The 23,912-nt window shown below is 50.1% G+C and overlaps 1 protein-coding gene across 1 annotated transcript in view; it reads left to right on the top strand.

Annotated features, from left to right (window-relative positions):
• The window catches only part of GABBR2 (gamma-aminobutyric acid type B receptor subunit 2), a 265,401-nt gene that overhangs the window by 86,189 nt on the left and 155,300 nt on the right, over positions 1 to 23,912 (top strand). The window contains exons 4-5 of the mRNA XM_004711077.2: positions 17,848 to 17,913; positions 22,586 to 22,786. Coding sequence (XP_004711134.2) covers positions 17,848 to 17,913; positions 22,586 to 22,786 — 267 coding nt within the window. The remainder of the gene's footprint in view (positions 1 to 17,847; positions 17,914 to 22,585; positions 22,787 to 23,912) is intronic.

Below are 23,912 nucleotides of genomic sequence, written 5' to 3'. Positions count from 1 at the left end.
GGAATTGATAGAAGCACAGTGGTCTTGGGAGACAGAACATCTCACTCTCAGCCTTGGACCGCTCACCCAGGCAGAAATTAAAAAAAAAAAAAAAGCTAGAACATCGGGGGATGGAACAATGACAGGAGCAAGGCTGATTTAACAGATAGGTATCAACTTCCATAGAAAGTCTGGGAATAAAACCCTCGCTGTGGGATAAAGACCTGGCGCCTCTTACGCCCCCTCTGGGCCCATTCCAATCGGAGGGATTTAAGGTTTAACTGGAGCCAGGCTGGGCTGGCAAGCGGCTGAAGATAGCCCACCCTTGGGCACATCCGCGGTGCAGCCCCGAAGCACTGGGTCTGGGGGTGAGCTCTCCGCGTTTCGGATTCCCTCTCCGCTCTCTGCAGTTGCCCTCTGTCAGCCCTCAGGGCGTGTTTGCATGTATGTCATGTGAGTGTCCTGATGTTCAACTCTGGGACATCCGCAAATCCTTACTTACTTCTCAAATGGGGATGTAAAGGGTCCTGTCCTCAATTCAATCCAGACACCGTGGAGCTAAATATTTTGGTGGAAAGAACAAGGACTTTTTATTCACGTGGGCCCAGGGATTCACTCCTGCCCCTGCTTCAACACCCTTCTTGGTGACACACAGGTTGTGACACTCCTGTGAAGGGTTGTGTGGTGGTGATTATTGTATACTGAGAACTGGGTTGGCTGAACCGGCAGCTATGAGTCTCTTGAAGTCGAGAAAGCACGGCATAATAAACTGGTGGGTGTGAAGGAGAAAAAGCAAACAACAATGAATGCCCTATTTTTTTTTCCCATCGATGTCTGAAAGTAATAACAAAGTACCCTGTAAACTTCAAGTTTGGGGATATTTATCAAATCCAGGAGGTTAGGGGAAATTCACTCGAGCCCTCAGTGCCCCAGTGTCCCCCCAGAGCTCCCATGTTGCAGGTGGATTTACCAAAGGAGGAACCTCACCCTCATCAACACCCTCATCAATGCTGTGGACGCCACATGTTCACTCTTGGGCCAGTTCTCTCTCTTCCTGTCTTCCCCGAGCCTCTTCTGCCCTCACCCACGCCCATGGATGGCACTCTTCAGCACCGCCCAGTGCCCTCGTTTTCTCTTCACAGCCACTCCTGAATAAGCAGAAGCCACAAACATGGGCGTTGCACTGATTCTGGTTCACCGCAGCCTCGTGTGTTACACAGCAGAGCTACTCCATAGGATTCCCTTGACTGATCTTTCTGGATACACTTCCCCCAGTCCACCGAGGGGTTTTGAACTGCCAACCTTTTTGGCAGTAAAGTGAAATCATGTTTGCCACTAGGTCCTTGGGTCTCTAAGGGAGGTTGGCAAACTATGCTCTGTGGGCCCAACTGGGCTTGCTGCTAGTTCCTCTGGGTCAGGGTGTGCTGGAACCAGCAGTGTCCTTTTGTGTCACATGGTTTGGGCTGCTTCCTGTCCCAGCAGCAGAACTGAGTTGTCGCAGCAGAGATTGTATGTCCCGTGGACCTAGGTTCCTTACTATGTTACCCTGGACAGTAAAAACTTACAGCGCCCTGTTCTATGAGGCAGGCGCTATTATTTGCCCCTGTGCCCATCGAGAAACGGAAGCTTAAGGAAGTTTAATCATATGCTCAAAGTCATGTGACTGGTAAATCGCTGATACTGGGTTGATAAATCTCCACCCAGTAGCCCAGTAGCTCCTAAGACTGGCTCTTACATCCCCAGCCCCCCACCCCGAGGCCCTCTCTACCTTGTTGAGTGCCTTCACGGCCTCCGGATATTGCCTGTGACCACCCACATCCCCAACACTCAAGAATGACCTCTTTCTGAGCTTTCTCTGCAATCAAACAGGAATGAGGGAGCTTTGAAATTTAAATTCACACCATAAGCCAAGAGGGGGGAGGGACTCGTTTCCTATGTCTGCCCCCACAAAGTCCTGCAAAGCGAGGAGCTTCTCAGAAGAAAGACATATCGTCTCACACTTCTGGAGACTGGGAGACCAAAGGCTGGTGTCAGCAGGGCTGTGTTCTCCGAAAGCCCTAGAGCAGGGGTGAGGAGCCTTATTCCTGCCCAGGGCCATTTGGGTATTTATAACCTGATTTGGGCCATGTCACATTGTCAACTTGAAAGTCCGCCTGCTGTATTTGGTCACACCTTTCATCCACTCGCCCTGTGTGATGGCTGGAACGACGGCTCTGTGGTGAGGCGTGTGATGTGAGCGGTATTGGTGCTTTCGCAGGTCTTATCCAGCCCACGTTTCCCACCCCTCCTCTAGAGAGACGTCCTTTCTGAGCTCCCAGCTTCTGGTAGCGCCTTGGCTGCGTGACTTCAGGGCCACATGGCCATCTCTCTTCTATCCTTCTGGGTCTCATCTCCGTTACATAGGACAGCACCCGCTCTAACTCTGTGACCTCATGAGTGAGAACCCATCCTAGTTCGGTATGACCGCATGTGAACTTGATTCCGTTCTCTAGGGCCTCATCCTAACATCTTCCTCCTAACATCTTCAGAGACTGCATTTCCAAACAGGGTCCCATCCACAGGTACGAGGGGGTAAGACATCAACATACCTTTTGTGAGGGCATGGTTCAATCTATCACAGGTGATAAAGAAAATAAAATGGACTTTCATCCACATGCCAGGCTCAGCAAGGCTGCCATGTTCATATTTTATATCTGTGCAATGTTTGTGCTCCAGGGAGGCATCACATAGACCTCCGGCATCAAGCCAGGTCTTCCTAATCTAAAGAAAATTGACCCCTGCCTACATAGGTATGCTCCACTTTCTGAGGGATTGACAAAAATAGCTCAAATCTCCACCAAGAGTAAAGGGCATCATTACGTCTCAGGTGTCACATGGAAGGGACAGCTTTGACCAGAAAAGCCACCCAGATGATCCTCAACCATAGAAAGGAGCCTGGAACCTCGGGAGAAAGTGGACAGAGGCTGAATCATTCTCAGGTCAGGGCCCGCCTGACCCCAATGCCCATGACATTGGGAGAGAAGTATGTTCCTTTCCTGTGGCTGCTGAAATATATGGCCACCCACCAAGTGGCCTGAAACAACACAAGGGTGTTACATCTCTTACAGTGCTGGAGGCCGGAACTCTGATGGGTCTCAATGGTGTTGGTAAGGGTTGTATCCTTTCTGGAGGCTCTAAGGGAGAATCAGTCTTATTTTGTCTGTTCCAGCTTCTAGACTCTAGAAGCTGGTTTCCCAAAGCGAGTAAGACCACCCTTTGTGGGGCACTGGAGTGACCCGGGTGGGGGGGGGGACTACCAAAACAGACACCTATACTCTCTCCTGGATTATGAGCTATAGGGGCGCTGAGCCAGGGGGGCGCTGAGTAGTTTGTTTTCAGAAAAGGGGGCCAAACACGTTTGAGGACCTATGTTCTAGAGGTTGCCAGCGTTCCTGGGCTGGTAGTCCCCGCCCATCGTCACAGCCAGCAACAATCAGACAGCCCTTCCTCACACTGCAAGGCTCTCACATGACTCAGCCCTCTTCCTCTTCGAAAGACCTTTGTGACCACATCGAAGCCACCCGTACAATCAGGTTATGCCCTCTACTCAAAGGTCAGCAGTTAGCCCATTGTCAAGGGGCCCGTTCCAACCCACAGTGACCTGTAAGGCAGAGCTGATGTGCGCCATAGAGTTTGTTGTTGCTGGTCGGGGCCGTGGGGTCGGCCCTGACCGATGGTGGCCTGGTGGACCGCAGAAAGAAATACTGCCTGGTCCTGTGTCATCCCCCCCATTGTTGCTACCGTCAAGCCCATCCTTACGGCCACGGCGGCTCTCCATCTTGTTGAGGGTCTTTCTCTCTCTTGCTGCCCTTCTACTTGACCAGGCACCATGTCCTTGTCCAGGGTCTGGTCTCGTCTGATAATGTGTCCCAAGTACGTGAACTCAAACCTTGCCATCCTTACTACTAAGGATCGTGCCGGTTGTACTTCTTTCATGGCACATTTCTGTTTGTTCTTTGGCCATCTACGGTACTTAACATATTCTTCACCGGCACCGTGATCCAAGTGCATGATTCTTCTTCGGTCTTTCGTATTCAAAGTCCAACTTTCCCATGCGTATGAGGTGATTGAAAATAACCTGGCTTGGGTCAGGCTCACCTTGGTCCTCGGAGCACCATCCCTGCTTTTGACACTGTAAGGAGGTCTTAGGAAGCAGATGCATTGCACCCCATGCGATGTGTCATTTGGTCTCTAGATTGCGGCTTCCAAGCGCATCGCTTGTGCATCTAAGCAAGAGGAAACCCTTGACAGCTTCACTCTTTCCTCTTCATCAATCTTTGTCAGGCTGTGACCCATTGGTCCCGTTGTGGGGATTTTTGGTTTTCTTCACGTTGAGGTCGAATCCGTACTGACGGTTGCACTCCTTGATTTCACCGGTGAGTGCTTCTTGTCCTCCTCACTTCCAGCAAGCAGGGGTGTGTCATCTGCACGCTGCAGTTTGTTCTAAGTCAGCCTTCCTCCGATCCCAATGCCCTGCCCTTCCCCATAAAGTCCAGCTTCCCGGATGACGGGCTCAGCACACAGATGGAAAAGTATGGAGAGAGGATGCAACCCTGAGGCACGCCTTTCTGATCTTAAACCATGCAGTAGTCTTGTCCGGTTTGCCTCTTGATCCATCCATGTACGGGTTCCACAGGAACACAGGGCCGTGTTCTGGAATTCCCATTCTTCTCAAGGCTGCCCATGGTGTGCTGTGATCTACGCAGTCCAATGCCTGTGCATCGTCCATAAAACACGAGTAACCATCGTTCCCGTATTCTCTGCTCTCAGCCCAGAGACAGCTGATGTCGGCAAGAACAGCCAGCCCTTGCTCCACATCCCCATAGGATTGACAAGGCTGTGATCTTTATGGAAGCAGACTGCCGCCTCTTTCTCCCTTGGGGCAGCTAGTGGGTTCGAACCGTGGTCCTTCCAGGTAGCAGCTGAGTGCTTGACGGCTGTACCACGGGGGCTCCTGGTCAGCTACTTTGCTGTTGTTGTGACGTGTCATTGAGTTAGTTCTGACTCATGGCAATCCTGTGTGCAAAGCAGGGAACCCCTGCTCGGGCCTGTGCCTTCCCAGAATTGTTCTTATGTTTGAGCCCATTGTGGCCACGATGTCTGTCCATCTTCCTCGCTGCTCCTGTTCTTTACTGAGCATGACGTCCTTATCCAGGGACTGACTGCTCCTGACAACATCCCAATTAATCAGCATCCTGAATTCCATCTGCATTCTTCACAACCCTCCTTGCTGCATACCCTAATACACTCGTGGGCTTTGGGGACTAGAATGTGGACACCTTCGGGGGGCAATACTATGCTTGGTGCAGGAGGGCTACAAAGACAGGTCTTGAGGGCTGCCCTCTCCTTTGTTCCCTGAGGGAGCCACCTAGGCCAGAAACCCACCCTAACTGCCTGGAGCTGGGGTTCACACAAGCACCCCAAAGGAGTGCAACGCTAACGCCCAGACAAAGAGCATTCTCCCTGAGGGTAAGATTTGTTCAGAAAGTTGGGGAGGAAAAAGCATGATTTTATCTAAAGACATAGTTATATTATTAGAATGCTAAATACACATGCATTTTTCAGATGAAATAAAACCGTTTAAAGAAATGTCAGGCTTTGCCAGTGGGCTGCTATGGGCTCTTCCCTCTCCACAGCCCCCTCCTTGAGGGGACATATTTCCTGCTTCTGCCTTTAGGGTTATTTTTGATAGGAGCAAGAGAGTCTAAGAAAGGCTAATTTTAGCTGAATAAAAGAGAGTACTCATTCTGGGTGTGGAATCCATCCCTCAGAGCTGGGAGGGACTTTGGAGAACATCCAGACAAACCCTCTCGGGCCACCCCCAGTCTTGGGAAGACAGTGGCGGTGGCAGCTGGCTAGCCCCCAGTGCTTATGCCAATGTCCTCTGCCCCAGGGGTGGTTGCATCATGGCCAGCCTCTAGGAGGCCGGCCACCTTAGGGTGCGGTACCTCTCTGGCCCCTATCTGCAACATGGCTCGGGGTTTCTTTTGACTCTTCAGCAGCCCAGTGGGGGAGATAGCACAGGTCTGGGAAATTGAGATACAATGGAAAGTGGGACTCCACCTCTGCTACAAGACTCCACCCCTTCTACAGGACTCCACCCCTCCTACAGGACTCCACCCCTCCTGCAAGACCCCATCCCTCCCTGCTGCAGGACTTACCCCTCTGCTGCAGGACCCCCACTCCTTTCTGTAGGACTCTACCCCCCTCCTGTAAGACCCCTTCTCCCCTGCAGGATTCATCCCACTGCTGCAAGGCCCCTTCCTGTAGGACACACGCCTGCTGCTGAGCACCACCCCTGCTGCAAGGAGACAAAACTGTGGCCCTGACCTTCCCAGGCTCTGGTTCCCTCTCCTCTAAATGAACAGCAGCTTTTTAATGACTCTGGGCGACATCTGCCCTTTTCAAATCTGCGTGATCTATGTGTGTGAATCGTTGCTGCTGAACATAGGCTGCCTTCCAGCCACTCACACCTGGCGGGCTTGTTTTCCCTGCTGGGGAGGCAAAACACAGTCCAGTCTGGGCTGGGGCCCATCGAGTCCTACCTGTGTGACATGGAGTCCAGGCAAGATTCCCTGGTAACAGAGCCAGAGAGATTATAGCAATGATGCCTTGCAGGGGGTGTGCTCAGTAGACCAGGGTGCCTCTTGGCTGAAGCAGAACTAGGTCTCTCCTTCCCCCAAGGGAGCAGAATTTTCTACCAGTGTTTTCCAGAAGGAGCCCTGCTGATGCTATGGGTTAGGCATTGGGCTACTAAGTACAAGGTCAGGGGTTCGAACTAGCCAGCCCTTCTGTGGGAGTTTGGTCAGGATTCTTTTCCCATGAAGATGTACCGTCTTGGAGCCTAGGGTTGCTTTAAGTCAGAAGGATACATGCTCAGCATGTCTTAAACCAAAAGAACTGAGGAGAAAATTCAAGTCTTGAGTTGTAATACTGAACTTTTCTATGGGCAACAAATTGAATGATGTAGAGAGCATCAAGAGAAGATGGAAGAAGACCCAGAGTCACTGTACCAAAGGAACTATGACATGCCACCATTTCGGGAGGTAGCACAGGAGCAAGAACCAATGCTGCTCAAGGAAGAAGTTCAAGCTGCACTGAAAGCATTGGCCCAAAACAAGGCTCCAAGACTTTGATGGAATACCAATTGCAATATTTCAACAAGCTGGTGAAGCACTAGATGCACACGCTTGTCTGGTCCTGGAAGTTTGGAAGACAGCTGCTTGGCCCACTGTCGGGATGAGATCCATATTTGTACCCACTCCAAAGAAAGGTAACCAACAGAATGTGCAAATGAAAGACGAGGATCTTGAATATCACCTGCAAGTACAATTTTGCTGAAGATCATCCAGCAGCAGTTGCAGCAGTGCATTGACAGGCAGTGGTTCAGGCAGGACTCTGAAGGGGACCTGGAACAAGGGACATCAGATAGATCTTGGCTGAAAGCAGAGAATACCAGAAAGATGTTTACTTGCTGTGGTAGTTGCATCATCTGGTGTCGACGTGAGACTATTAAGAGTGAAGGGGTAGAGTTTAGCCTGTTCAGCTTGATGACCTCATTTGGAGGCGCTATGGAGATAAATAGCTCACTGGGGGGCCAGACCACTCTCTCTCTGCTTCGTCTCTCTGCTTGACATCCTGTTGACAAGCCACATGGAGCTACGCTGATGGAGCCAGAGTCCTGGGCCTGGGGGAGCCACATGGAGACCTATGCTAGTACTGAGATGCTTCCATCGCTACTGGATCTATAAGACTTTCCACCCACTCACCTGTGATCTTCCTGCATTCGGCATTATTGCATGGCTGCTTGAGTCTGAAGGGAATTTTTAGACTGGGCTGGGATGTTTTCTGAATATGCAATTACTCTTTATATAAAGCTCGTTCTTAAACACAAATGAGTATTTCCGGGTTTGTTTCTCTAGTCAACCCAGACTAACACACTTGTGTTTCATGGACTATGCAAAGGAATTCAGCTGTGTGGATCACAGCACGCTTTGGACAGCCTTGAGAAGAATGGAAACTCCCGAACACTTCACTGTGCTCGTGTGGAACTTGTACATGGATCAAGAGGCCATCGTGTGAACTCCTCACCATACTCCTTCTCTCACCGTGCTTACCAAACATGATGTCATTCTCCAGGGTCTGGTGTCTCCTGACAACATGTTCAGGATACATGAGATGGCCTTGCTAACCTTGCCTCTGAAGAGCATTCTGGGTGTCCTTCTGCTAAGACAGACCTGCTTGTTCGTTTGGAAGTCCATGGTGCTTTCTCCGTATTCTTTGCCAACACCATACTTCAACTGCATCGATGTTTCTTAGGGCTTCTGTATTCAGTGTCCGACTTTAACATGTTCACATGCATAGGAGGTGGTTGAACATACCTTGGATTGGGTTGTGCACAGTTTTTAAAATTTTCTTTTGGGTTATGCACATTTGAGTCCTCAAAGTGACATCTTTGTTTTTCAACACTTTAAAGAAGTCTTGTGCAGCAGATTTACCTAATACAATGTGCTGGTTGATCTCTTGGCGGTTGTTTGCATGAGCACAGATCATGGATCGAAGCAAGATACAATCCTTGAGAATTTAAATCTTTTCTCCATTTATGTTGATGTTACCTATTGGTCCAGTTGAGAAGAGTTTGGTCTTTTTTACATTGAGTTGGGATCCATACTGAAGGCTGAAATCCTTGATCTTCATCAGCAAGTGCTTCAAGTCCTTCTCACTGTCAGCAAGCAAGGTTGTGTCATCTGCATATCACAGGTTGTTAGTAAACCTCTCTCCAATCCTGGTACTGCGTTCTTCAGATAATCTAGCTTCTCTGATTAATTGTTCAGCCCATAGATTGCATAAGTATGATGAGAGGGGGATACAACCCTAATATACACCATGCCTGATTGTAAACCATGCATATTCCCTGGTTCTGTCCACACAGCTGCCTCTTGATCCATGTACAAGTTCCACATGAGCACAATCAAGTATTCGAGAACTCCCATTCCTCTCGAGGCTATTTATTGTTTGTTGTGAACCACACGGCCAAATGCCTTTGCATCATCACATGTAAACATCTTCCTGGTATCCTCTGCTCTCAGCCAAGATCTATCTGATGTTAGCAATGATAGCCCTGGTTCCATGTCCTCTCCTAAATTCGGGCTCAACTTCTGACAACTCATTGTCAATGTACTGCTACAACTGTTGTTGAATGATCGTCAGTAAAATTTTGCATGCATGTGATATTAATATGGTTCTCTAATTTACATGCTCTGTTGGTTACCTTTCTTTGGGGTGGGTACAAATATGGATCTCTTCCAGGCAGCTGGCCAAGTAGCTGTCTTTCAAATTTCTTGATATTGACAAGTGAGTGCTTCTAGTGCTTCGTCAGCTGGTTGAAACATCTCATGGTTTTCCATCAATTTGGGGGCTTTGTTTCTATCTAATGCTTTCAGTTCCGCTTTGACTTCTTCCTTCAGGAAAACTGGTTCTTGCTCATATGATACTTCTTGAAGTGGTTGAAGGTTGACTCGTTCTTTCCGGTACAGTGACCGTGTGTTCCTTCCATCTTCTCTTGATGCTTTCTGCATCATTCTGTATTTTGTTCAGAGAATTTTTCAAACTTGAGGTTTGAGTTTTTTCTTTAGTTCTTGCAGTTTGCAATATGCTGAACATGTCTCTCCTTTCTGGTTTTTCTAAGTGTAGATCATTGCTCAGTTCATTACAATATTTTACATTGTCTTCTTGAGCTGCCCATTGAAGTTTTCTGTGCAGGTATTTGACTTCATCGTTTCTTCCGTTTGCCTGGCTACTCTGCTGTTACGAGTGAGTTTCAGAGTCTCTTCCAACATCCAGCAGGACTTTTCCTGCTTGCCTCTCTTTTTAACGACCTTTTGCTTATGTCATATATGGTGTCCTGATGTCATCCACAGCGCCTCTGGTCTTCCGCCATTAGTGTTTAGTGCATCAAAAATGTTCCTGAGGTGTTCAAAATTAGGGTGTGATAGACTCAAGGTCATCTTTTGGTCCTCATGGACTTGTTTTCATTTTCTTCCACATCAACCCGAACTTGTACGTGGGCCATGGATCTGTTCCCCAGCCAGCCAGTGGCCTCATTTGACGCAGATATTGAGCTTCTCCGTGTTATTTTCCCACAGGGGTGGTCAGTCTGACTTCTGTGTATTCTATCTGGAGAAGTCCACCATATATAGTTTCCTTTTGTGTTCCTGAAAAATGGTGTTTGTTATGAACAAGTCATTGATTTTGCAAAATTCTATCATACAATCTCCCGCTTCGTTTCTGTCACCAAATCCATATTTTCCAACTACTGTTCCTTCCTCTTTGTTTCCAACTTTTGCATTCCAGTCTCCAATAATTATCAGTGCATCTTGATCGCATCTTTGATCAGTTGCAGATTAAAGGCGTTGGTAGATTTCTCTAACTTCATCACTCGCTGTCATAGTTGGTACATAAGTATAAATAATAGTTGCATTGACTGCTTTTCCTTGGGTACAGATAGACACTACCCTCAGAGACAGCATTGTACTTCAAGACAGATCTTGAGATGGATCTTTTTGGCAATGAATGCAATGCCATTCCTCTTGTTTGTGTCATTCTGATTTATTAAACCATATGATTTTCTCATTCAAATTGGCCAATACCTGTCCATTTCACCAATTGCCTATGATATTGATCTTTATATGTTCCATTTCATTTTTAATGACTTCCAATTTTCCTAAATTCATACTTCATACCTTCCACGTTCTGATTATTAATTGATGTCTGCAGCTGCTTCTTCGGATTTTGAGTTGAGCCTCATCAGCAAATGAGAGTTCACCCGGCTTGACTCATGGTCCCCTCTACTACGAGAAGGAAGCGCTCTTCTTCAGTCATATTGTGAGCGCCTTCTGACCTGACCTGAGGGGCTCATCTTCTGGCTTTATCTCCGACAACCTTCTGCTTCTATTCATTAAGTTTCAATGCTATGATACCATTGGGTTTTCGGTGGCTAAGTCCTTTAAGGGGACAGCCTGTACCCTCTTCGAGCCTGTTCTTCCTCCATGAAACGTGTTCACTTTGGGTGACCCTCCTGGTATGTGAAATACCAGTGACCTAGCTTTCAACGTCACAGCGAGGCACAAGCCACTACAGTATGACAAAATGACAGACGCGTGGTGGATCAGGATGGGAGGAAGGTTAATTAACAACCTGCAGGTGATACAGCAACCTTGCCTGCTGAATGAAAGACTTGAAGCACTTGCTGATAAAGATCAAGGCTTGCAAACCTTCCATCTGGGTTTATAAAGAAAACCCAAATCCTCCCAACAGGTAACATCAAGGTAAATGGACAAAAGATTGAAACTGTGAAGGATTTCATCTTGGTTGGATCCACAACCAATGCTCATGGAAGGTAGTGATCAAAAGATCAAGACTCATTGCATTTGGTAAATGTGCTGCACAGGACCTCTTTAAAGTATCAAAAAGCAGAGATGTGACTTTGAGGACGGAGCTGTGCCTGACTCAAGCCATGGTGTTTTCGATCGCTTCCTATGCATGTTCAAGTTGGACACTGAATAAGGAAGACCTAAGAAAAACCAATGCCCTTGAATATGGCCTTGGCAAAGGACATTGAAAGTACCATGGACTGCCCAAAGAACAAACAAATTTATCTTACAAGAAGTACAACCAGAATGCTCTTCAGAGGCAAGGCTGATGAAGCTTCATCTCATGTACTTTAGACAGCTTGTCAGGAGAGACCAGTTCCTGGAGGAGGACAGCATGCTTGGTGTGTCAGTCTGGGTACTCTAGAGAAACCAATCCACAGCAACTCAGGTATAAGAGAGAGTTTTATATAAAGGGTGAGTGTACATCAAGAAAACATCCCAACCCAGTGCTGCCCAAGCCCACAAGTCCAACATTAACCCATATGTCCAACACCAATCCACAAAGTCCTCCTCCATCTCACAAAACAGACACAACGATGCCGACTGCAGGAGGAAAGCCGAGTCAGCGAATGTGTAAGCATCTCAGCACTGGCAGGGGTCTCCACACGGGTGCTCCAGCACCCAGGGCTGCATCGGGGTAGGTCCATGTGGCTTCTCCTTGGGGAAGGTCTTGCAGGAAGTCAACCTTGCCAGCTGAAGCTGGAACTGCTAAGGCAGCTGCACCCTGGTCCGACCATCACAAAGCAAGAGACCGGAGAACTAGAAAGGCGAGGCTCACCGAGCCATTTATGCCTCCGCCCTTCAATGAAGCCCACATGTGTTTATCGGCCAGGCTGGCACAATAAACTAACTCACTTGGGAAAGTGGAGGGGCAGCTAAAAAGAGGAAGGACCTCAAGGAGATAGATTGACAGTGGGGATGCAACAGCGGACGCAAACGTAAGAGCAATGGTGAGGGTGGTGCAGGACCAGATCGGGTTCCAGTCTGTTGTAGAAAGGGTCGCCACGCGTCAGGACTCACTCAAAGCCTCCTAACAGCAACCTCTGTCATTGACTGCTGTCTCCAAGACTGGGGGAGAAGCATGACCTTCTGGGGATCAGAGGCTCTTGTCGGGGGAGCACAGTTCTCCAGAGAAGGGGGATTCTCCCTGGAGCGGGAATGAGTGTGCCAGGTCCGAGGAGATCTGGACAGGACCAAAGTGTCTGCCACACCTGGAATTGTTTCTTCATTCTCTGTTTGCCCATCTCTTTCCAAAGTGGGCAGGGTACTAGGGTGGACCGATGGACCAGTAGCCCAAGATCGAGAAAGACTCTAAGACTTGTTATTTATTTTTACTGTGTTTGGAGCCCTTGAATTACTGAGGTTTTTTTTAATTGCATCATCCTTTCTAAGGGTCGTATTGGTGTTTTCACTTGATTCTTAAGAGTTTGTGAATATACTATATATATGGATGTTTGTGAATATATATGTATGTGTGTGTATAGATATGTTCCAAACTCACTGCCATCATGTCTGTTTCAACTCCTGGTGACCTTAAAACAGAGTAGAACTGCCTGTTGGTTTTCTAAGGCTATATGTCTTTATCTTTAAGATTTGAAGCAAAAATCTCCATCTCTCTCCTGGTGGGTTTGGACTGCTGACTTTGCAGTGAGCACCCCTCTGACCCAATAAGTCACCCCCATGGCTCCTGTATATGTATATACTTGTGTATATAGATGTAGCTGTATACATAGATAGTGTGTGTGACTTACCCCCTTTAGTCACAGACACAGAGGTTCCAGACAACAGGCATGAGGAACAGGCCTCCGGAGAAGGAGGGAGGGACACCTCCAGCTTGCAGCACCCTCTGATCCCTCTCCAGGGGGAGTGTTGGGGCTCTCCTGCCCAGCTCATCCTGCTTATGTTCTGTGGAGTCTGGGTTTGGGATGCCCAGACAGCCTTCCCCCAGTGGTCCCCATTTCTCCAGGGCTGGCCTCTTGAGAGTGTTAGTGTAGGTCTCCTCCCAGACAGGGCCTAGGAATACATGGGCATTCATCTGCCCCACCTCCGGCAATCTTCCTTCACCCCAGGCAGCCCCTGTCCCCACCCTCTCTGTTCTCCCACTCTTGTCCCCAGACTTCCGGAGGCTCTGGCAGGGAGGTGGGAGGCTTGAACAGAAGCAGGGTGACTGGCATCTAACAGGTGTCCACTTCCTGCTCTCAGGGCTTCTGTGGCAGGATTCAAGGAATGCAGTGCAGGAAGTGGGATCCTGGAACTTCTGGGAGAGGTTATATACGATAAAAACTTTTCAGATCCCAAACCTTCCCTTCCACCCCTGAATCTTCCAACCAACAGCTTTCCAGAAATAATCGGATCTCTCGCCAAGCTTTTCTAACCTGGGTTCTCACCGTGTGCCCCGGGGGCGCATGTACTCCAATGTGAGTAACTCTCAAAGCTACACTGTTCGCCAGGGGACCCCTCAGTCCCCAGTCAAGCCAGCCCCTCCTCTGCCTTCTCAACACCCCTGATCCCAGACAGCAGCTACAGTGGTGGCGGGCCGGCAGCCCTCCCCAACTCTGTACCCTCTTGCCCCTCTTACCTCCTGCCTGGGATCAGAGAGGATGTGGCCAGTCCCCCCGGCATCAAGCACAGCCTGCCTCTGGACGAGGTGTTTCTTCAGATCCTTCTGGTGGTCGGAGAGGGACCAAGGCGAGAACTCTGTCTTTGGGGGTGCTATGCCCTCTTGAGGAGAGCTGTTTGCCTTTCTGGGAAGGAATTAACTAGATCAGTGATCCCTTGGGCTCCCCTCCAACCCTAATAGTCTGGGAGCACAGAAACAAGGCAGCCATGCAACTTGGTTGTCATGGTAACCAAGATACGAAATAGTCCACCAGTGGGCAACACTGGTTATTTATCTGTCAGCAGGTGGTCAGGCGGTCAGCCATGAAATGTGAGTCCCCCGGTTCACTTCCGGAAATGGACTTGGTGAACCCCATCAAGTCTGGGCCCAAGGGCCAGCATTAGTGTAGCCAGGAATAGGGCTACCAGCTACTGAATAGCCACTGTGGGCCAGGCATTGTGCGGGTGCTTTATACAGCATTCAGACACCCACTCATCCATTCAGCAAATGTTTATTGATACCCGTGCCATACCTTGTGACCGGACCTGAGGACCCAGAGATGAGGCAACAGAGGAAGACAGAATAAGGAAATGGACCAGCGCCATGCTTGCGGGAAGCACAGAGTGCTCCGGGCCCACAGAGAAGGGCATGGCTACCAAGCCTTTATAGGAAAGAAAGAGGAATGCCCAGGCTTAGACATGACATGTGTGAGCAGGAATTATCCAGGCCGAGGGCTGGGGTGGAGGACAGGCATTCTGTACACAGGATGAGTTTGCAGAAAGATGAAAGGGAGAGAGTAAGAAAATAGATAGAGGAGTGGTTGGTTGTTGGGATGGATGGATGGATGGATGGGTGGGTGGGTGGGTGGGTGGGTGGATGGATGGATGGATGGATAGATGGATGAAGACAGACTTGTTTCAGCCAACTGAAGGCGGTTCCTTCTGACTGTTGTGGAAGGGTGGTGAGAATTGCGATTAGAAACGTGACCAGGGGTCAGTTGGTGAAGAATATAGAATGTTCCACTAAAGAGCTCAGTATTTCATCTGAAACCATAGAGAGCCATGAATGGTTTTATTGGGTCGTATTTGGATCTTGGATTAATCGTATCACCTGCTCTGTGGAGCATGAGCCCTTGGGCAAGACTGAAGGCCAGGATTCCAGCAAGGGGACAGTAGTGGTTCGCCAAGTGGGGGATGATGGCAGGGGGGATGGTGAGTGAGGTGGGGATGACCGCAGAGCTGGTGAGCAGACTGGCTTTGATGATTGCTTGGAGGCAGTAGGTGAAGGCCAGGACTGAATCTAAAAGGGCTCCCAAGTTTTCCACCTGGGTGAATGGAAAGTTGGTCATGCCAGAGATGAAGAACATAAGAGGAGGAATGGTCCTTGGGGAGAGATGCTGAGTTCTGCTGGAGGCGTGGCAAGCTGGAGGTACCTAGATGCATGCCCAAGAGCAGCTGGAAGAGGCTCAAACTGGGCAGAGGGATTAGGGATTCCATAATCCGCAGGAGGAGATTGTGCCTGGAGCAGGAGTGAGTTTGTCTTAGGAGAACGATGGGAGCAAAGAGTCAAGGGCAAAGCATTTAGGGAGGAACAGAAAGATGGGGCAATTGAGGTGGATGCTGAGCAGGATAGTGACCAAGAAGGGGAGCCAAGAAAAGAGGCCTCATGGGAGCCAAAGGATGAGTTTTACACTCAAAAATCCTATAATGACCAGGCTCAGGACCGGTTGGATTTTCCTGTTTCAGAGATTGAGACTCAAGAGAAGTCAGACTCAGGGTCATATAACTAGTTAACAGCAGAGTCAGGATTTGAACACAGGTCTCTCTGACTCCAAGAGCTAATGAGTGACCTGGTTCTACTCCACCAGAGCGTGGCAGAAAGGAGATGTTTGATGACTATTGGATAGATGGGCGGACAGATGGACGGACAGACAGGCACGGGGTGGATAACTACTGTAAGCAGTGAGAAGATGCTAGAAAGAATTCAGCCGACGAGCAGAAAAACCTTGGCGTGAGCCTGGGAGCTGGTCCACAGAACGGAAGTAGCTCGGAACTTTTTATAGCCCTGCAGACGTGGCGATGATGAAGGCTTGTCTTTCCCCAACTGCTCTGCTAACGATCTTTAAAGTCCTTTCAGAGCAAGTTCCCCTGCATTCTTGCTCGCAAACGAAGGATGATTTTAGAATCCAGGCCTTTTTTATTTTTGCTAAAGTACATGATGAGCAAAATGGCCTCCCAGTCAGCACTTTCCAATTTTGAAAAGATGCTAAAAACTGATCTCTAAAGGAGACATGTCTTTCTTTTTTGTGCATCAAACGGCCTTGAGGCCCACTCAGCAGGGTGGAACGGACAAGAACAGCCCCTGAGAGGGCCGGCCGAACTGCCAAGAGCAGGGTGGGGCAAGGGCAGTGTGGGCAAGAGTGGGGCTTGGCTCAGCAGGCCCCGTCGGCCTGTCCTCATGGACAGAGCCCAGCCTGGATGCTCGCCCTCTCAGAGCACAAACAAAAGCCTCTTGCCCCTCCTGACCCAGAAGAGACCCTCGGGCAGGCACTCAGGAAGTGTCTGTTGACGGGCATCCGTGAGAGGACAGAAGCTATTATCCCACGGACACCGAGCCACCGCATTCACATGGCACCTTCACACCCAGAGTGTCCTTCAGGGGCCAGCGCAGATGCAGAGGCCACCGTTTACTAGTGGGTACCAGGAATGGGAGAAGGGGAGACGGGCGTCAGGGCTTAGGAAGCCTTGAGTTTCCGTGCCCAGTGATGGAAAACTTGACCACTGATATCCCCCCATAGCTGGACCACATGAGTAATGTCATTGATGCCGTTAATCTGTATACATGAAAATGTTAAATTGCCAAATGTTGTGGTGTGTGTGTGTGTGCTTACAACATTTTTTAAAAAAACAGGCGAGAGGAAGATTAGGAGTAATAAAACTACCTTGCACTGAGTGTGTGTTTCATGTGCCCCGTTTTAGATGCTTGAGAGGGGTGGCCTCACTGAGCCCTCCATCAGTCTCCTTTTTCACACGAGGAAGTTGAGGCCGAGGCGTGGAGAGGGTTGTGGGTGGAGCTTAACAACCTGAGACTTGCTGATGGGGCTTGAACTTGAGCCAAGCTCTGGCTCTGACGTGTGGGCCCTGAATGGGGAAGCTCTGGGGGAGTCGTCTCACGTGCTTGGGTCATGAGAGACCAGTCTCTGGAAAAGGACACCTTGCTTGGTCAAGTCAAGGGGCAGGGACAAGAGGAAGACCCTCAACAAGCCAGATGGACACAGTGGCTGTGACAGTGGGCTGGACCCTCACTGGGGTGGGGACGGCACAGGACAAGGCCGTACTTCTTTCGTTTGGTTGTGCGTGGGGTCATGGGAGTTGTAACCAGCTCAGTGGCACCTAGCAGCAGGAGCACACCAAGGGGACCTTGGCAGCTCTTTGCGCCTCCTGGAGCCTCAGTTTCTCCATATGCAAAGTGAGGGCAAGAGCCTCGGCACCTGCAGTGGGGGCCTGCTTCTGTTCCCGGTGAGCAGGGCCAATTCCCAGACTCCTCAGAGCTATTAACTTCAACCTCTTGTCTACACAAAACTGCCTCAGGGACAGCAGAGCGAAAGCCATCCCCAGAAAGGGTCAGAGAATCCAAGCTGGGCTGGGTGAGGGTGAGGTTCAGTCCTGTCCCCTCCCCTCTCTCTGCTCTGGACCAAACTCTTGTTTGGAGAACCCAGGGACACACACGTGTGCTCTGTCCGTGGTCTCGAGCCCTCTGGTATGGCCCTTGTTGACTCAGGTGTTCTTCTGTCCACAGGGGAATGACGTGCGCATCATCCTTGGCCAGTTTGACCAGAATATGGCAGCAAAGGTGTTCTGCTGTGTAAGTCACCCTGTCCCACTAGTCTGCCTTTGGGTCTCATGCTGGGGCTGGGACTGGGATCACGGGGGCTGGGTGGTTGGAAGTAGAAGTGATGTACTCACTGCTTGCTCCTTCTTTGCCAGGAGATAAATCCCCAGGGCTCAAAGAGCCAGGGACCTAGATGGACTGAACTCACATAAGCCCTGTTGGCTGGTTCTGGGTCCACCCAATGCAATCCTACTCAATGGACCCCACAGAGAACAATGCACAGATCGAGACCCCAGAGATCTCAGTGAGACAGGACGATGCAGACTGTGCCCTGTCTTTTCTGGACTCGAGGCCTTCGTTTTAGAATAAAGGATAAACTGCTGATATGACCCCGAATTCTCTTCTGGTGTGTGATAGATGACAAAGCACTTTTTTTTCCAATCTTATTTTCAATAACCACAGAAAAACTAACTCATTGCCATCAAGTTGTGTCTGATTCCTAGCGATCCTATAGGACAGGGTAGAACTGCCTCTGTGAGTTTCCATGATGGTAATTCTTGACAGGAAGAGAAAGCCTCATCTTTCTCCCAGGAGCGGCTGGTGGTATCGAACTGCTGACCTTGAGGTTAGCAGCCCAGCCTTTAAGCACTACATCACTAGGGCTTCTCAACCCCACATCCTTTTTCACAGATGAGGAAAGAGATGCCCAGGGAGGTGAGGGCGCTTGCCCAGGGGCTCTCAGCCATTGGTGGCAGAGCCACGGTCAAGGTCTTGCTTACCCAACTCAGTGTAGTTCTAAGGATTCTAACAGAAACTAGGCCGGTTTGTATCTTAATGCCCCTGCCCACCCTCTCTGTCCCCGGTGAGGATAAAAAGTGAGCCGAATGAGAGCCCTGTTGGTGGTCGTCCACCTGAGGAGACCTCCCGTTAGGCTGGGGCTACTTCAAGCACAGTCCCCAAGGCCGCAGGCCTTTGCTCTCTTGACTTCTCTGCCAATAACTTGGGCAAGTTTATTAAAAACAAAAGTGAAACAAAACAAGCAAACAAACAAAACAGGCTTATAGGCGTTGTAGAAAGCATGACATATTCTAGATGATAGAGCCTGGGTGCAAAGAACATTTGGATTTGGTTAACTCCAAGAAGGTTAAGTCTAATGGTCCTAATGTACGGTTATGATACTAGAACAAATCAAACTGCCCAGGTTCAAGGTGGCATAGCTAAGGAGTTCCTAGACGCATGACTAGAAGCCACATCAGGTGGGAGCAGCTCATCAGGAAGGCTCAGGAGCAAGGTGGCAACCTCCATGAGTCTTCTGCAGGGGTGCATTTCAGGAGCCAGTCTCTCTGGGCTCTGCTGTTTGGCGGCATGTCATCTGCTCGGCATGTCATCTGCTCGCTCTGAACCTCCGTGGGTCAAGTAAGTGGACTAGGAAGCCCTCAGTTGTCTGAGGATAGAAGGGGCCGCCATTGGGCTGGTCAGTTTCCTAACTCATGGATTTCACAGGATTGGGTGGGGCGGTTTATGGGTCCTTTAAGGGGAACAGGGGCGGTCTATTTCCATACAGAAATCTAGGGAGGAGCATTAGGAGCAAATGGAAAAGACGGAGCTAATCTTCTTCAACATTTAAATACGTTGACTTAAATGCATTCAACATTTAAATATCCCATAGGCCTTGTGCTTTATTGTCTAGAGTCCATTAAAAAAAATGGAAAAAGAGCACCCCAAATTGGAGAATGCCAGTCTTTTAGGGAAGAAACAGGATTCGATCTCCTCGGGGCTTCGCAAGGAGTATGTGTGATTGACAGAGGGTGTGTGATTGACAGAGGGTATTGATCCAATGAGGGAAACAGTCATTTCTGCAGGAAATTAGTACAGTCCATGCGACGCCCGCACAGTGCACGCCGGCCAGCCGCACTGTCGAGAAGCGCAGATACACCTCAGGCTTTGATCCAGGCCAGAGCCAGCCGGGCCTGCTTCCCACTCGCTGCTCTCTGAGCCCAAAGCCCCACAGCACGGGGACACCACTGCCTGCGCACCCACCTTCCTCCTGGCTTAGAGATGGCTTTCTTTGAGTGGCTTCCCCGACGGCCTCGCCCCCTGAGGAATTTCTGCGAGGTTTCTGGTGGGAGGTTATTCCAGGCCTCGGGACACAGGGTCTCCTCTTCCAGCCCAGCAGAGGGGCTGCCCAATGTCTTCATCCTGGGTCTGTGATGGAGGAGGGGCTCAAGGACCCACACCCACACCCAAGAGAGCCAATGGGGGCAACTAAGTCTGTCCCGTCCAAGGGCTGCGGTGCAAAGTGTGTGTGTGGCTGTGTCCTGGAGTCGGGGCCTGCCCCACGGTGGGAGCTCAGGCTCCCCCAAATGCAGGGCCTCCCTAGGGCTCTGTGGCACGGGGCCGTTCAGCTCCCACAGTGGAGGTTCTCTGCTTTTCCTCTGTCCACGGGGGTCATCTCCACTCTCAAGCACTCCGCCCTGAGGTCTGCTTTCTCCTCTGCCAGCTGTGTGACCCCAGGCAGGTCCCTTTAGGGCTCCAATCCCAGATCCTTCACCTGGAAAAGGACTATTTTGGTCCCACCTTCCTCTACCTCCCAAACTCCAAACCATACTTCCTGCCACCAATTCAATCCTGACTCATAGCCACCCTCTGGGACAGGGTAGATAGAACTGCCCGGCTGCGTTCCTGGGTCTGTAACTCTTTATGGGAGCAGACAGCCTCATCTTTCTCCCAAGGAGCAGTTGGTAGTTTTGAACTGCCAACCTTCCAGTTAGTAGTCTGACACATAACCACTAGGCTACCAGCGCTCATAGGCCTCAAAGGGCTTTATTCTTCTCAATTGTTGTGAATCTTGATGAAAGACCAAAATGTCCTTTCTGCAGGTCAGGGAGGTGGCAAATGGAAGAGAAATAAAACAAGGAATGGGATTTTAGCCCCAAAGCCCTGTGGCAGAAGGTCACTCAGCTCCTGCACAGCAAGAGCACCCGCGGCACTTTGCTTTCCTGCGGCTTGCCAACAGATAGAGCCAAGGCTCTGTGGGGCGGCCTTTGACATGTGGTAGGGTCTCGCTTGGCAGCCCACAGGTCCTGAGACCACACTCCGACCAGAGACCGAGGAAATGCCAGCTGAGGAGACCAAGTGAACTCCGTCTCTCAGCACCACGTAGAGGGCCCTCTGCGCCAGGTGCCCTGCTAGGTTCTGGGGAGCCAGGGCAGGGTCAGGCAGGCTCTGAGTGTCCTGTCAACCCTGGTGAGGGGGCAGGTGGGGAGAATGTTCCTCCATTTCTGAGACTGGACAGTAACTCGTGGTGAGCAGGCAGGGCTATTGGGGGGCCTGGCCTCTCCTTTGTGAACAGGCTCTGGCTTAGCATCATGGAGCCTAAGTGGGGAGCGCTGGGAGCCTGCCCAGAGCCCAAAGAGAACCCTCAGGCTGCTTTCCCCATGTCCTCCCACCCTCTCACACTGTCCCTGTTCTAGGTCCAGAAACACGAGGCAGTGTGACGTCCGTTACTGCCCAACATGCCCTTCTAATGTAGGTGGCCCCCCAGGAACAAGTTGCAGAGCCGTGTGTGGGCAAGGTGCAGAGAGCACTGCTATCCGTGGGAATTTCGATCACCGGTGCAACCTGACCTCCATTGAAAAGCTTCATTCCAGACCCCATCCCTAATGGAACGTGCCATTCCAAGAAGTGGGATTTTCTGGGTGCATCTAAGCTCTCAGCAGGCTTTTACCACCTAAAATAACTGCCGGGAGAGTCGAGCCAAGTAGCTGTCCATTCAAATATTCTAGTGACTTTTTTCCTTCCTCCTATTTTGCTTAAGCAGGAAGGAGACATTGTATCTCAAGGGGCTCAGACTTGTCAGACCCAGGTTCCAGGCCTGGGTCTGCGTTTCTCCCGTCTGCGTGCCCTTGGAGGCCGGCCTCCCCTGTCTGATCTAGAGCTTCCTCGTCATACGCCCCGTCCCACCGCCTCACAGGGTGAACGCAAGCGATGATCCAGGAGAGTGTCTGTGGTGTGTGTGAACGTGAGGGCGCCGAGGGAGGATCTGGGTTTTGGTGCACACCCAGCTCTGGGAAAGATCCAGAGAGGATGTTCTGTTTGCCAAGTGGCATTTTACAGAAACTGCCTGCTCAGCTTGACTTGTCTTGGCCCCTTGCAAGGTTTGCAAGCTCACCCTGAATTGTGTTTGGAGGTTACAGCCTCAGCTTTCTGGAAGGTTCTGTGCAGCAGGACTTCATGAAAGCTGCTGGAATTGGCCGCCGGGATGCTGTTGATACCCAGCCAGCTGATTTGACAGCATCCCCATACACAGCCCCTTGTGATGCGCTTTGGTTTTAAGGCTAAAGAAAACATTTTGTTTACCCCTGAGAATCTGGCTTGTTTTCTCCTTATTAAGAGAGAGCTTGTTGCCCTTTCCTCTTGGGCCACGAGGAAGTGTAGCGTGAAATATGCTGCTTGTGTATGGTCTATCGTCTCTTCCTTTACCTGGAACCTCGTATAGCATGTGGTGTCCCCAGCGAGCCCTTATGTGTTATGTTTTATCCCGTGTTGATTATCTTCTTATACATGTTGCCCAGAAACCACCTTGGGTCCTTTGAGAGGTGGCAAGGAGTTAGACCCAACAAACAGAACCATGATTCAACCATACCCTCCACTCCTTGATGCGTGTTTGACTGGTGATGCCTTCGTGGTCTCCCATCTGTTTCAGGCGTACGAGGAGAACATGTATGGAAGTAAGTACCAGTGGATCATCCCGGGCTGGTACGAGCCTTTCTGGTGGGAGCAGGTGCACACGGAGGCCAACTCGTCCCGCTGCCTCCACAAGCACCGGCTGGCCGCCATGGAGGGCTACATCGGCGTGGACTTCGAGCCGCTGAGTTCCAAACAGATCAAGACCATCTCTGGGAAGGTCAGTACCTTGGTCTACTCGTTGCCGCCCCCAGGCCCTTCTGCTTGATCATTCGGTCTGCAAATGCTGTCCTGCACGCGCGTGTGTGTGTGTGTGTGTGTGTGTGTGTGTGTGTATCACCCGAGCAACATGCGGCTTCCACGCACACGCAAGAGGTGGCTGCACTCAAGGTGCATTGGCTTGGAATTGAACGGGAATCGCTTATGTGGGAGGTGAAAATTCTACTCCTAAGCCTCGCAGCTTACCCCTCGTCTGCGTATTTCCCCCAGCAGGGTAGAAACGATAGTTCTGGACTTCCAGGAGGATGGGTGACAGACTGTGCCTTGGTCTAGCTTGGCGCTGTCATGACTGGGGCAGGTGTTACAGTGTTCCCGGGACTAGCGTCACCCTTAGTCTTGACAGGAATTACACTGATTGTGAATGGGGTGCTTGCCACCTACCTTAACATGCATCCCACATTACCTGGCCCTCATAGGAACCTTGCTGCTAACTGCAAGATCAGCAGCTCAAAACCTGCAGCCACTCTGAGAAAGTCCGGACTTTCTACTTCCTTAAAGCATCAGAGTCTCCAAAACTCACAGGGACAGTCCTGCCCTGTCCTACAGGGCAGATTTGGCATTGACTCAATGGCAATGAATATCAGGTCCTCAGATGAGCCCAATGAGATAAGGGGGCAGGTGTTACTTCTCCCAATTGGAGCGTGAGAACGCAGGACAGACGGCCCTGGGCACGCTTGCAGCATGCATCTCTCCATTGTGCCAACAGCTCAGACACAGAGATATACAGAATTCTCTCCTGTCTTCTCTGAGTTCGTGAGGATTGTTAAATTCTCCACACTACCCCAGGGCTTTTACAGGTCCTATTTCTTTTAAAGATAGGCTTCACATCCTAGTGAAGTAAATAACATATAGAATATAAACCTATACGTATGGTAACATAAAAATCATATGTACATCTGTAAATTTCATGTTCATTATCTAATCTCAACCAGAGCCAACCCCACACAAATTATTTATCGATTTGTCAAATTAAAAAAAAAAACAAACTTAGAACAGGCAAATCATTAGGACACAGTTTGTAAACAACACTTTAGATCGTGCTGGTTTCTGGAAGATTCGGGGGCGGG

The sequence above is a fragment of the Echinops telfairi genome, unplaced genomic scaffold (assembly GCF_000313985.2).
Source record: "Echinops telfairi isolate 266 unplaced genomic scaffold, ASM31398v2 ScPeMD7_7410;HRSCAF=8448, whole genome shotgun sequence".
Taxonomy (NCBI): Eukaryota; Metazoa; Chordata; class Mammalia; order Afrosoricida; family Tenrecidae; genus Echinops; species Echinops telfairi.
The sequence above is the reverse complement of the archived record's forward strand: the minus strand, read 5'-3'. Positions and strand labels throughout refer to the sequence as shown.